The sequence below is a fragment of the Nelusetta ayraudi genome, unplaced genomic scaffold (assembly GCF_046127955.1).
Source record: "Nelusetta ayraudi isolate G7.1 ecotype Tasmania unplaced genomic scaffold, CSIRO-AGI_Nayr_v1 ptg000005l, whole genome shotgun sequence".
Lineage (NCBI taxonomy): Eukaryota > Metazoa > Chordata > Actinopteri > Tetraodontiformes > Monacanthidae > Nelusetta > Nelusetta ayraudi.
The window spans coordinates 7,335,548-7,350,763 of NW_027466055.1; the positions used below are offsets into that span (position 1 = coordinate 7,335,548).

General features: G+C 47.5%; 1 protein-coding gene across 6 annotated transcripts in view; it reads right to left on the reverse strand.

Moving 5' to 3' along the window:
* Nucleotides 1–15,216, reverse strand: part of diaph2 (diaphanous-related formin 2) — a 330,904-nt gene that overhangs the window by 63,925 nt on the left and 251,763 nt on the right. For all 6 annotated transcript variants that reach the window (XM_076011710.1, XM_076011702.1, XM_076011716.1 and 3 more), the window contains one exon: nucleotides 1,872–2,036. In XM_076011710.1, coding sequence (XP_075867825.1) covers nucleotides 1,872–2,036 — 165 coding nt within the window. The remainder of the gene's footprint in view (nucleotides 1–1,871; nucleotides 2,037–15,216) is intronic.

The window sequence follows — 15,216 nt, forward strand, 5'->3', positions numbered from 1 at the left end:
GGTTAGACTGCGCCGGGGCAAAGCAACAAGCAAACATCTCCCCCCTCATCCTCCACTGACGAGGAGGATGGCAGCAGCCTCGGCTCAGGACTTTTCAAAGGGCAGAAAAATAAAAACAAGATTAAAACCAACAACAAAATAAACAGGCAGTGATTCCTGGTGCTGTGAGCAGATGGGATTCGGCTTAGTGTCAGCAAACCCCAGCAACAAAATCTATAAATAATATCTGAAGAATACGGTGATTAAAGGATTGTTGTTTTTATTTAATGTGAATACATTAACTTAAATCCAACAACTACCCCCCCCCTCCCTCCACCCCAACCACACACACACACACACACTTCACCCCTTCCACGGCGCCATATCCCGCTTGCTCACTTGTTCCTCTTATCCGTAGCGGGAGAGTTTAAATCAGTCAGAAAATATTCCTTTGCAGCTATTTGCTTAAGAGAATGATTTATTTTCTTGGGTGGAGGCGCAACTCCGGATCACTCTGGGAGCATTGTGTTGTCGTGTGCTGCTGCACTTTGATCAGTTGGCGGTGAGGAGCGGAGGACGATCCCACCAGAGAGGACGGCGGCGGTGGCAGCGGCGGCTCTCAAGTTAACAGTCAAATCCTCCTGGATACGCCGGCAAGGCGCGACCAGGATGGCGGATTCTGGAACAGGAGGATTTGGAGGATGTGTCTCTGCCAAACTGCCGGCTCCTCTGACTTTGCAAGATCCGTCAATTCCGTTGCCTTTGCCTCTTTAAAATAACCTGTTCACTTTATCCCCCCTCGTTCATCTCCTTTGGTTTAATTTTATGTCCGCTCTGCAATTAAGGGCCGCGATTCTAGCGGGAACCGGTGGCCGATTTACAGAACTACATTTCAGTGATATAAAGACACTAAAAGTCGGGGAAGTCCAGAAAGTAAAAACTTGATACCACCTACTTTAGGAGCTTGAAATATTCACCTCCTCTCCAGTCTCATCACCTCCAACAAAATCCAGCAATGCCCGGCGGCTGTGATAGCGCACGCGCGGCCATACACACAAGCAGTTGCGAGCTAATGAAGCTGTGTTGAAAAGGTTAAGAAGCTTGGCTGAGCTCCTTTTATCAGTAAGACACTGACATTATATATTTCCTCTTCTCAGCATTTCTACTTTTTAAATAATATATTCTAATCTGTTTTATAACTTTGTCTTTTTCCTACAGCCCCCGAGTCGGCACTTAATCAGTTCACTGGTAGGAAGGAGGAGGTGGAGGAGGAGGAGGTGGAGGGTGTCCACGCTTAGAAGGAGCGGATAAAATAAAAGAGAAGTTATGTTCTGTGCGTTTTATGTCTGTGTTTCAGGGCGGTTCCGTTTGGATTTTGGAGAACTGCAACACGTACAGTAAAGCGAAGAGCTCTGAACACAATCCTGCACCAGCGTAAGATTGTGATGGCATCTAATATTCCGCTTCCCCAGTGAGTAATTCTGCTGGACAGATTGTTTTGTGTTTGTTCTTTTGGATGCTTCGGTTCGTGTTCTCACAGCCAATCCTCAGGGTGAAAATCGAAGAAGCTAAGAAACGAGTCGCGCCGATTAGAAAACGTCACCAGGCTGAATAGCGAAAAGGAACAGAATCTTCCGTTTAGGGAGAATGTTTGTGTTAAATACATCAGCACCTTCCTCACTCACTGCAGAGGGCGACGTCTGGAGGAAATGATTCTCCTTAGAAATCACTCTTTGCCATGTCTTGATGGGAAAATACGTCTGAGATGGTTCGGAGGTGGTGAAATTACACATGATGCACGTCAACACAGTGCCAAGAAAATGTAAATGTGTATATGCACGTGGGCGTGTGTGCATGCGTGCGTGGGTGGGTGTCGACGGTGAGGCACTCACCATGAAGAGGAAGCGGAAGTTGGACAGCTCCCCGAAGAAGTCCTCGGTGCTGACCACGTGCGGGTCGAAGGCGAAGTAGTTGCCCATGTTCTCGTACAGCTTCTGCATGTTCTTGTGCATGGTGGACAGCTTCTCGTACTGCTCCCGCGCATGTTTGGAGAAGCCGTGAGCAGAGGAGGGGAGTCAAGGGAAAACAGCAGGAGGAGTTTCAGAAGCCTAGGATTGCGCGAAACCTATATATCGCAATAAAAAGCTGGTAATGGAAACGCCTGAACTTGGAAAAAGCCCTCAGATATGGCTGCAAGGTTTCGATGCTTTCACGAGGAGGTTGCCCAGACATATCGATATAGAGGTGTATCGCAAAAGTGCCATGGAGACACTTTCTTTTTGCATTTACACGTCACCGGACGTGACGTACAGGGTCACGTGACCAGTTCACTTCAAAGTGAAAATGTCGCAATATGTTTAGACGGAGGAGGAGACGGAATATTTTTTTACAAGTAATCAAAGAGAAAAAACATAACAACCATCCTTGACAGCAAACAACATTGAAATGCAGATTAATACGAGAAATTTTGTACCTCCATCCTCCTCAAAGTGGGATCTCGCGGGACGAGATCTTACAATAATTGTGGCTTATGTGCTTCACACTCAATGGAAACACCTGCAAATCATAACTGTACAGTCACACTCACACACACACATACTTATGGTCAATTGAGAGATCCCACTTCACCTCACATGCATGTTTTTGGACTGTGGGAGGAAGCCGGAGAACCCGGAGAGAACACACGAGAACATGCAACCTGCACGCATGAAGGTCGCAGGCCCGGAATCAAACCCTACAAACTTCTTACTGGGAGATGGCAGCGCTAACCAACTGCTTATTTCTGAATCCGTTTACCCCCCCCCCCCCCCAAAAAAAAAACAGACCCAAACAGAGCGACGATATCCCCAGAGGTTGACAGCACTCGCAGGGGTCGGTTAAACAGCGTGGCCGGACAAAAGCAGGGTCGCACACAATCCACGGCGCCACTACAATAAACCATCCAACTCGATTTTTTTGGACTCGGCCGCGTTGGCGAGCTAATGGCGGCGGCGGCTGCTTTTTTGCCGTAATGGAAATGCGTTTTGTAGTGGAGCGGCCCGACACAGATGGTCGGCGGCGTAGCTGATTGCAGTCATTGTCCCATTGTTTCTCCAACACCGGCGGGGTCAGCTCGCTCTGAACCTGGGCGCCGCCGGCGTGCCGCGGTGTAATTTACTGAACGGGCGGAGCACTTCTCTCCCGGCGAATGGATATTGACAGCTGACACCGGTTGAGCATTATCGCCGCGGCAGCCCGACCTCATAGAGATTGCGCTCGTGCACTCTGCCGGCGGGGTGCCGCGCCGGGCCGGGCGAGGCCGCGGCTGTCGGCGAGCAAAAAAACAAACAAACCAGCGAAAAAAACAAAAGACAAATGTATAAAAGTAACCGTGCAGTCACACTGACTGAGGCTGCGGGACCTGATGTGAAGAACTCAGGCTGGAATGATGTGTGATGGAAAAGCAAAAAAAAAAAAAAAAAAAAAGACAAAACAAAACAAAAAAGATGATTTAAGGAACACGCTGGCTTCCTGTTAATGTTTCCCACCTGCTCCCGCTCCCGCTGACCCCAAGCGGCACACTCCTCACTGAACTGTGCACAGAGGAGGCGGGAAATGAGCAGACAAGAGAGTCACCTGTGCAAACAATCCACCCCCCTCCCCCCCCCCACCCCTATTTTATTATTATTTCTGCTTTATCGCTGCCTGCTTGTGGCCAGCTTGACAGAAGTTGATTTGACACGGGGCCAAATTCCAAGTGCTCATTCATAATAAAATGGCGCAAAAACTGCAGGGAATTCGACAGGGGGAGCAGGGCAGCTTCAGGCTTTCTTCATAAACCGAACAAAGGAGCGATTGCGCCACGTAAATTTGGAACAGGTTGATTGGAGACGAGGCGACAGGATCCTGCACGGCTGCACAACAATCGCAACTTGCACCATTTCAGGGAACGGGAGCCATGAAACTCTCCAGCGGCCCACAAAAAAATGATTCAACAATGATTGGATCGTCGTCCAGAAAAAAAAATAATGAAAATGACAGAAAAATCATTGACACACAAAAAAAAAACAAAACACTACTTTGATTTGAGGTCTAAAGATCCCAGAAGCCCCGCCCTCGGCGGAGGCAGTGAGGTTAACCAGAGTGGAGTTAAGCTCAGCGTCACCCAGTCAGCACTGTTGCTTCACCTGCAGCCTCGTGAGGTAAAAGCAATACAGAGTCAATGCCGTTTGCAGTAGTTTCTTATACGACAAAATATACAGCGGTGCAAACAAAGCTGTCGGACGCGTCGTGCATTTGTGATGCACCGTATTGCGCCACCAGTCTGAGGTCTCCGAGTGCAGTTTGTTTCCTCGCAGAGAACTGGAAGCTTCAGCACGCCGACTTTTGTCCCTTTGCAACACATCCAGAGTACAAGAGTGACAGTCATTTCACTTTAATTTGTCTTATGAACAATAAACAACACAATCATTTCCATTTGTTTGTGTGCCTCTGGATGCAGCCAAACATTTTGAAACACACGCACGCACAGCAACACAAAAAAACAAATGTCTGGCAAAGAAATGAAATGACAATAACTGGGCTTGAATACAATTTTAAAACTTCGAGTCCAAGGTACGCGACAACTAAAAAAGCGGGACTGTGTGTCTCGGACATATGTTTGAATACCAGCCGATTCTCTGCATCATGAATTCAGTTAGGAGCAATTAATGTTGCTGCGCAGTCACCTTGGCAACGCTGGCTGGCGCATTTACTGCATGTGGCCTGTGACTGTCGGCGTGAAACAGTCATCAAGACCCTGTTTCTGTCCAAGGAATCTGTCATTACTGTGCCGGCTTTGTGCCTCGGTTCTTTTTTTTTTCCATTTCATTTGTTCTGATGTTTTGTTTTCTTCTTTTGCTTTGTTTGGTTTTATTGTTTTTTTTTTAATTATTATTCCCCTCCTCCGCTGCCACTTTGGTAAACATCCAAGTCGAGATCCGGGGATTATTTCCGCTTTCCTCCGCTTATTAAACCGCGGCACTCATATCATTTGTATTATAAATAAATAAGCGATCAAAGCTCCGTCATTTGCGCCATCTCACCAACACGCGAGCCGTTTCCCCCAAGCATGACGGTGGCGGCGGCGGCAGCTCGGTCCAGGTTCGCCACCGGCCCACCCACGGCCCCCCGACAGACCCGCACGTCTGTCCGCCTGCCTTCATCCCCGGCTCCATCTCCACACCCGCCTCAACCTGATTTATCCTCCTTGCTTTGTGGGACTGCCTTCATCTCTGCTTTTTGTCCAGCCTCCCCCTCACTCTCCCCTCTTGCGTGTGTGTGTATGTGTGTGTGTGTGTGTGTGAACGAGAGAGAGAGTAAAGAAAAAACAACCCCCCAAAAAAAAAGAAAACTCAGAGGCCCCTGCAGACAGACGTACCGTTAAAGTGAAAGTTTGCCAAAGAAAAAAAGCTCAGCGTTGCATCGTCCAAACTCCAGAAAGAACTGTACTGCTGTGGCCGAGTTCTATTTGTTGTCGTAAAGTCTGAAAACCGTGTGTGTGTGTGCACACGCATGAGTGTGTGTGGGTCGAGGAATGGTCCTGAAAGGAATGAAAAAGTACTTGCTGCAGTTTTTTTGGCTACTAAACATTAAAGACCATCAAAGTCAGGGTCCTAAAGCTAAAATCTAACTGGCGCAACAGTTTACGATGCTAGAACAACAAAGATATCCTCTTAATCTCTGTGTATTTCCTCTTTTATTTTGATATCTGTTTAGTCTGTTGTCAGCGTCCTGAGTTTTACTTTTTGTCTGTCACCTGTGTCTCGTTGTCAGCCGTGCCCTTGATTGTTCTCACCTGTGTTCCCCTGCACTTGTGTATAGATAGTCCTTTGCTGTGTCTCAATTCAAGGTCTGCATCCTTGAAGTACGCATTTTGAAAGGAAGTTGCGTCATAGCACTGCACGAAGGCTTGTCCCAATTCCCAAGGGTGCTTAGGACGCTCAAAATGCGTACTCGGAAATATGCACTCGATTCCAAGGATGCACCGCTACTATCCTTCGCGTACTTGTGTGTCCTGGGAAGTCAGCTGAAATTAGCGCCATGTTCTGGCAAAGACACAACATATACATTTAAATATTGAAGTTTCACATAAAGTATCCAGTTTTTAATGTAGGATTTTACTTTATTTTACTTTATTTTAACGGCGGTGACCAAACGAGGAAATACGCCGAAGGCTAGACCGTCCTGAGTGGTTACCGGGGAGGCGGGGTTTGGTCTGTCCTTCTAGGCTGGGTCCTCGAAGAACGCTTCCTTCAGACGGAGGACACTCGGTCTGAAGGGTGCAGACCCTGAATTGAGACACAGCACTAGTCTCGCTTTGTTTCTGTTGGTTCATTGGCTTCTGTCCTGGTCTGTGATTGTAGTTCCTGTTCTCGCCATTGTGTTCAGTTGTTTTCAAGTCTGTTGTTTCTTAGTTCCTCGTTATGACTTTCTTTGGTAACCGCCTTGTCTTTTCTGTTTAAGTCTCCTGATTTGGTTTTGTTAATTTTTTACCTTTATGGAGACCCTTAGTTTGGATTTTGTTTATAGTTTGAAATAAATCATTTTTTGGGACCACGTTCGGACCACAACTGTTGACTCTCACGCAGGACGTTAGTCAATGCTGGTGGTTTGTGGCTCCATCTTACCGTAACACGTGCACCCACACCCACACCCACACACACACACACACACAGCAAACGCATATGCGTGCACGCACACACACACACAGGCAGTGTTAGAAGTGTCCCACTGGGGGTTGGACTGAGGCTGGCTGAGCTTTGGCTCCTTGTATTTCCACATCAAAAACATGTCATATTGATGGAGCCTGACACATATTATCCTGCAGCGGCAGCAGGATATGTGCTGTGGCCTTCATCATACACACATGCGCGTGCATAAGTACGTGCACGCACACACACAACCGTTGCAGGATAACTTGAAAGACACATGCAAAAAGGTTGCCACACGCCCTTCTGTCTTTTCATCGGGGCGTTGCTGCTTTTCGGCCGTCGCTCTGCTCACTTCCTGTCCATCGCTGTCCTTTTTCAAACACGCGGCCCCCTTTTAGAATTCTCTTTCTACATTTCTCCCCTTGATATTCCCTCCGTTACAGCCAGCCTCTCACTCCAGCAGGAAGTCACCTCCTCTTCCTCCTCCTCCTCTTCCTCCTCCCACTCCTCCCCCTCACTCTTACTCGCGGTGAACTTTCGGAATTGCGCCGGCCGAGCCGCGTCTGGTATTCGCCTCACTCGGGCTCCGAGCCGAGCCGAGCAGGGAGCAGAGGTGATGGGTCTCAAGGTAAAGCATCACACAGCCGCTGGTCGTCCCCGCTCTGTTTGTCAGTCTCGGCTCTCCTCCTCCAGCTTCCCTCTGAGGTGTGTTGCCGCCTGCACTTCCTGCGCGCCTGCGAGTCTCAGCAGCGCAGAGCAACACAGTTGAGCCGAGGCTGGAGGGCTGCAGAACGTGGACGCTACCAAGAGACGCATGAGGCGCCTGCTAAATTTTATGCCAATGGTCAGATTAATGCATGCACTCTCACAAACACGGCCAATGTTTGGCTCGGCGCTAATTCTTTCTCCAGGTTGAGTTTTTTTTTTTTTTTTTTTTTAATTTATATTTTTCAGATGCACTGACTGACCTGTTGGCAGGACACTGCAGTTTTTCGGAATCATTTTAAAGGTCCAGCAAATTGTTTGCAAATGTTCTTCATTTTACCCCGGTTGTCGAGCAATAATGTCAAAAGTCTGAAAATTGAGATCTTAAGCATTTCTGAATAATTAATTGTGTCAGGAAGCTGACAACAGCTAAAATATAGGACAAACAAAACATGTTCCACTTTAACTCCTGTTTAGTAATTGGAAAATAACAATTTAATAAAACAGGGAAAGTAAAAATTTCAACAGTAAATTAATATTTCAAACACAAATTAGAAACCCTTAGAGAAGTCACTTTCTTTGTTGTTATCCTGAGTCGGTTTAATCACTAACTTCTGATGTTCGAGTCAGGCCGCATATTTAAACTCTACAAGGTGACATTAGAATTGATATCGAAGTCACACCCACCCTGAATAAAATCAAAGATCTTTCATAGTCTAACCATGTTCGATAAAACAGAGGAAGAAGAAATTATCCATCAAACGGAAATAAAAAGTTCGGGCCACATATGAGGATGGTAATAAATTATCTGGTTTGTTTACCTGTGCGCACAGGAGAGTTGCTCAAGTGCCGCATAAAACCCCAGAGTGGGGGGCCCCAAAAAGCCGCCTTAATAAATCTCCTGTAACCCAGTTGCATTTATGTTTACTTAATGCTCTCCCTGTGCCTGCTGGCCTCACTCCGTCCGAGGCCACACGCTAAGCTAGCGCCGCCCCGCCGTGCCTGCTGTATCTCTGTACCTGCTGCCAACCAACAGCCTCTGTGGGCCAAATTATCCCAAATCTGCCGAATGACTGGACACGACCCGGGAAGAGAACAAGAGCAGGGCGGAACGGGGACGGAGGGAGAGGGTACCAGTCAAGGGCATTTCAGACACTCAGGTCTACGCACAACACCAAGTATTTCTCTTTGCATTAACTGGGATTGAGGGGGAAAAAAAAAAAAAAAACTCAAGTGAGAGTTTTTCCTGAGCTGTGTGAGATGTTCCTGAGTAGCAGCACAAGTCGGCTGACCGAGCAAGACCGAGGGCTCTCAGATGGGATTAGAGGAGCAGCCAGTTGTGGCAATTTGGGACGTTACCTGGTGCCGCCGAGGCAGGAGGAGGAGAAGGATGGAAGGAAAGGAAGGGAAGGAGGGAGGGAGCGTCGTGAGCGGCAGGAAGGACGAGGACGCAGCCGGTGAAGGGAAGTGGCAGCAAGACTCTGCGCCCTAATTAAATTTCCCCGAGAAGTGTAACAATGCACAGCCATTAGCAGGACCTTACATCACAGTGGGCTCTGATTAATGCTAATTGTAATGGTAGCAGTTATTAATAGTAATCAGCGTTCCATACCGTACTCACTTCAGGGTAATTAGACGTCATGAATAAAACAGAAGGGCTTGCGGCTCCGAGAGGCTTTTCTTGATGCGCCACAAGCCGATGTTGGCAAGGCGACGCCGCCACGAGGAGAGCCACGTCAACGGGTGACTGATGACAGTTCATAGCTGAACTGTAAACACGGCAACGCAAACATTAGCTGTTGACTTGGCTGAAAACCGGGCGTTTGTCTTGTAGATGCACATGCCAACGTCTCAGATGAACAACACTGGGGTGGCAGAAACCTCGGCACCATTTATATTTAAAAAAAAAAAAATCACATTAATAATAATCACGGGACGATGAGTTTGAGCTTTTTCACAGCCAGAGCTCATGCGAGACGGCAGCCTGTTTGAATGAGGGACTCCGGTCAGGTTCAGTGAGCCGAGTGGAAAATAATTAAAATCTGCACCGAGCTCGACGGCCATGTGTGACGGTGTCCCGGAACTTTCTGGACTTTGCTCAAAGTAATCAAAACAGCACCTTGGACGGAAACCAAAGTGGAGCCAATGTGAAAACTCCTGTTGATCAATCTCTGTCTCTGTCTCTGTCTCTGTCTCTCTCTCTCACCCTCTCACAAACACACACACACACACTGCCTTTTTCTGGGAAGTGAAGAGGTGCCAACCGGCTGCAATTATTCCGCGCCGCCCCTCCCTTCCCTCAAAATGTAATTAATATAATACTGTGACGGGGTCGGGGAGCCGCTGCCGGGTCGAGACTCGGCCTCAACCTCTTAAATGTCACCAATTCCTGCAGCGTCTTGTGGAAAAGCTCCAACGACCTGCGCGTACGCTCCTTCCATTCGTCGTTTCTTTTTGTACACAAACCGCAACTTCATCCGAGAGCGCACGGAAAAGCACGGCGGAGGCACGTGCGCTCCAGAATTGCGAGGGATGCATCTTATATACATGAGAGACTATATGTGAATAATATCATCACGCCGGCATCGAGGCCGCGACCCTTTCCCTCCCCGTCCTCCCTGCAGCTCTGACATCGTTTTCCTGCTGAAATTAAAAGGCGGATTTGATGTCAATTTTACTGTCAATTTATTCTGCACTGCCTGCCCTTGAAATATTCATACGTGAGGAGGGAGGCGGGCGGGGGCGGGGCTGGCGGTCGCCTGCTCAGGCATTCAGAGGCCTCCGTGACGGCGCCCAGCTGGTGTTGGAACACCTGACAGGGGAGGGGATGTAATGACTACATCTGATAAGAGGGAAAAGCGAGGATATAAATTAGATATGAGGGGATCAGATCCATGGGAATGACCTGTTGAATCATGGATAGGATATTAATAAAAGACGGGAGTGAATTTGGGGAGAGAAGAAAGGAAAAGGAAGTGGCTGTCCGCCGCCATGCCGGCGAGCACGATGCCGCCCCTCCAGGGATCAGAGGCAAACAAAAAACACGCACGTGCCTCTTCTTTTAATCTGCGATAACCTTTAGCGGCTGTCGCCCGTCTCTCTCTCTCTCGTCCTCGCGTGAGGCCGGCTGGTGTCGTCGGGCGACGCCCGGGGGGGGGGGCGCCGTAATTCTCTCTGAGCGCAAACACCACAACGCAGATCCGCTGTGTTTACAAGCTTCATACTTGTCAAACTGGGAAAATATAAATAAATAAATAAAAAGAAAGAAAGAAAGAAAAAAGGTCAAGTCTTTTTTCACCTCCCCTGATACAGATCCAATCGGTGGAAAAACACGGAGACCCACCGCTCTGGTTCAGGGGCCCCTTCAGTAGACCAAGCATGTATGTGTGTGTGTGTGAGAGAGAGAGAGATATGATGCATTAGCTGTCAGCCTGGAAGCAACCACACAAAAATGGGAAGACAGAAAAAATGGGGAGATTCAACAATCAAGACTGATTGGCTGGAATTAATCAGCTTCCTGTAGTTGTGATGGAAGAACGAAGATAATGGCTCAAAAAAAAAAAAAAAAACTCCGGCAGTATGGCTTACAAACAAGTAATTTAAAGGGGGGAAAAAAAGCAAGCATGATATGGAAATCGATGCCTCAATTAGTTCACTTGTTCAATGCAGCAATACGATAATTTCCCTCAAAGGTGAGACGGCTCGCAGCCGCGGCTCATATTTACCGCTATTGATGCCTTTTAATCGCACGTAACTGCGCCGGCTGGATTTCCCCTGTTTTTAATTAACGAGCAATCGGCGGCGAAGGGGAGAGAGAGATGAGAAGAAGAAAAAAAATGCTAGGGAGGAATGCGAGATTGATCGTCGCGAGACAGCTGTGTGGTGGGCATCCGTGCGTGTGTGAGAGAGAGGGGGGAGTGGGAGTGTGAGAGAAAGAGAGAGAGAGAGCGAGAGAGTAAATATTGATCAGATTCCTGCAGTAAGACCAGCAGCGCCACCTGACACAGTATCGCTGCACTCAATAGCCTTATCATTACCGCTGCACAGAGCCGTTCGGCAGGTCAGCCAGTTTTTGGCCCCCTGATTCGGTGCGCGAGTGAGTGCGTGCTCATCAGCGCGCGCACGCCGCACAAACAAAAAACAAAAGCGGGCCGCCGTGCACGTTTGATTCTTCTAAGCCAATGAATCCCATTATAAGACCACTTACAGCGCATCCCTTTGTTTAGAGGACTTCCCGCCTAATGAAGTCTCCAAAGAGTCCAGCTTTCAAATTGAAAACGGATGCTGCGCTAAAAAAAAAAAAAAAAAAAAAAAAGGAAGTCTCAGTTACGCTTAGGTCAAAGTCATCGGACGCCACTAACTAAATGGGTCAAGCAGAAACTTGTGATTTATGAAGACAAACGTAGCGAAGCAAACTTTCGGTGTGGCCCTGTTTGTCGGGATGGATTCAGACGATCGATGACGTCGCGGACGGCACCAGCGGCTTGTCGACGGCGTCGGGGGGGCCGCAGGAGGACAAACCCAGAGCGGCGAGGAAGTAAAAAAAAAAAAAAATATGAAGAGCCGTCTCCAATGGCAACGGACGGGGCTATTTTTAGCAAATTAATTTAAGGCTCTAAATAATTAACTGATAATTATCTGGCAATCAAGAGCAAGATGGAATGATCTCCCCGACTTTTTTTTTTTTTCCCCCGGCCGTCATTAGGCTCAGCAGGCAGGCCGAGGAGGCTGCGTCTGACTGGCTAATAAATAAATAAATCAATGGATGGATAAATAAGAGAAGGACTGCAAGGTGACAGGGCGCGTGGCGGAGAGGGCGGGAGTGGTGCGCTCACTCAAAGGGAAGTGGATTTTCTGACTATTAATGCTTAATGAGTGACAGAAAACTGGCACTTGCAGTGTTTTTCTATATTTTTTTTTTTTTTTTGGTAGAGTAATAGATGTGTGAGGCAGCTGTCTGCCATGTGCTCCTAACATATGCTTACACACACAGACACACACACACACTCACACACACGCACACACGCACATCCACCCTCAGCTCAAAGCCCCAGAAAGGCAGCGATTCACACACATTTTCCTGAGAAATATTCATGAAGAAGCACTCGGGACCAAAGACGGTGCCGGGTGTCGTTTCTCCGCGTCGGTGTTGCTCGATGGGAGTCGACTGCTGAGGTTTTTTTGGGGGGTGCTGACAATGTGACTTGAATAGAGAAAAGAGAGGGAAAAAAACAGAAAAAGCAACAACAACATTAATTCATGTTGGGTACTTGTGATACAAGAGGGGGATTTTGTGTAAAAGTTAGATGGTGTGAACACCTGACCCTGACTGCGAGAGGAGGAGAGAGAGCGAGAGAGAGAGAGAACAGAGAGACAGAGACAGAGCACTGGTAAGCTGCTGATCAATTGCCTCCAGTGCTTCTGTGAGTGTGTGTGTCCTCCGACCTGTTAATTCAAATAAGAATGTTTTTATATATATTTTTTTCCGTTCCCCCTCCTCTACTCTGACCTACTGCTCCAACCTCCACCTCGTCTTTCGCGGAGATTCTCCACCAACAACAAAAAGAATTAAAAACATAAAAAAAACAATAAAAAAAACAAAACATAAAAAAGAATCTGGGCATCCATCTCGCGCTCATCCTTCCGCATTCTCCGTTTAACCCTCACGCCGTGGATGTGACGGCAGGAAAAGTGCCCGCCAAGCTTTCCAAGAAAAGTAAAAGACGGCGCCAAACTCCGCAGCCGCCGAAAAGAGATTTCGACGTCCGGATTAGAATTCAACAGGCGGGAACATATGGCTCTCCGCCGTGCCAGCGGTGTGCACGTTTAAGAGCGCACGCACGCACGCGTTCAAGTCATTATTTGGAGTGTTTTTTTCTTTCTTTCTTTTTTTCCCCGGAGTCACAGGGTGTAATTATCTTGCCGGTGTGACATGCTTTAGCGAGCATTAAGTCGCCATACTGCGCAACCTTTTAAAAAAAAAAAATCAATGTCGGCGCGGCTGAAAACGCCACCCTGTGGAGTCCGGGCACCCACTGCACCTTCCAATACCTTCCAGAGGAGGGAAAAAAAACAACAGAAAAACAGAAAAAGTGTTCAATTTGAGGCTGTATTTGCACCACTTTGTCCATTTAGGGCAGCAAAAGTAGCTGCATGGAGTAAAATGGAGTCCTTTGACAGTGTAGGGAATTAAGGGTTTTTACAGGTTAACATTAGTCAGAGGGCTATTTAAAGAAAAAAAAAAAAAAGACTTTGAAGTCTCTGGATAAGTTTGAGTGTCGGATGTGAATACTGAATGTGCCTTTAAAGAAAGTGCATTGTTACTTATTTTTCACAGCAACGGGAGCAAAACGCTTTTAGAAACTTTAGAAGGGGAAAAAAAGTTCTCCTTAGTTATTTCTTGTTAGTTGTACACATTCTCAAAGCCACGGTCCATATCGCACTACAACTAGTTAGCTGCCGCTTCACACCGATCCTTTGTTTTCTTTGTATTTTATTATTTTTAATAAACATATTGGAATGCTTTAACTGTGTAGTCTCCCCTTTCTTGTGGTCTGCCAGGTGCGCCAGGTGGTCATAACGCTGGTAACAGAGGGAACAAGCATGCTTGCCTCCAGGTGAACCCTTTCTTCATGCAGAACTCTAGTTTTTTTCCTGACGAAGTGAGTTTTTCCACATTCATCCAGCGTTTCAACCCAAGCGACAATCAAAACACAATGACCGGTCACAGTGACAGCATCAGGTAATAAACAAAGACAAAGAGGCTCAAGTCCAACCCCCCACCGGGCCAACAAACAACCACCGCACTCATTTAGCAGTCTGTTCCGCTAACTTGACTCAAATTGCACGTCCGCAGAGTCGAGACTCCCCGTTAATGGGCTGCGCGGTTGACGTGAGCCGGGGACACGGGAGTGATCCGACCTCCCCACCCACCCCCCAATATCCAGTCAAAAGCCAGTCTGGCGATGTTTACTGTGCCAAACTACCGTGAGGACACATTAACCCAGGTATTACAGTCATTAGTCATTCACTCCCTTTCACATTGAATTTTCTTTTGGCACAAACAGGTCTCTCCAGGAAGCCGTTCCATCAGGATATTTGTCATTATGAGGCACGCGTGCACGTTTGGTCGATGCTCTTGAACCCAACTGAGCACAACCCGCCCTCCCCCTTCCCTGCCTCCCTCCCTCCCACATATTTGGGCAGGGCCGGGTTGCGGGGTGATGTTGCTATTGACTGCGGGAACAATCTATATCAGTCATTAAAATGCAAATGTGTTTACCAAGTCGCTCTTTGATGCCGCTCCAATAACACCCAGTGGGGAACAATCGTGAATCAAACTTTTGCGCGCCGACCTATCGAACGTGCGCTGTCGCCACGTAATGAAACCCGAAGCTGAAATAAAAGTAGTTTGGACGGTCAATACAAATTCCCTTCGTTATCCCGGCGCGCGTGGAAACGGAGGGTGCCGAGCGACGCGAGACAATGCTGCATTTCAAAAGGCACTTTGATATATATATATATATATATATATATGATATATATAAATTAAAAAGTACAGACGCGCTCTGCCAAGAGCGCCCGGCACCTGTTTGTGCACCGCGGCCCAGTGCAGCTGCAAACCACTGGTGGGTTAGAAACACACAGTGTGGCGACGGGAATAACAAACATTTCGGCTCGTGACCTTGGAAACCAAAAGGGAACAAAACAACAAGAAAACTGACGATTTCTATACTTCCCTCAAATTACACATTTGAACATGTTAACCTTTTAAAATGTGAGTGAATGAGTTCTTTTATCAGCGCCGGCAGTGTCAGTATTACAGTATTACAAACTTATGACATCCATAGAAAAACTGACC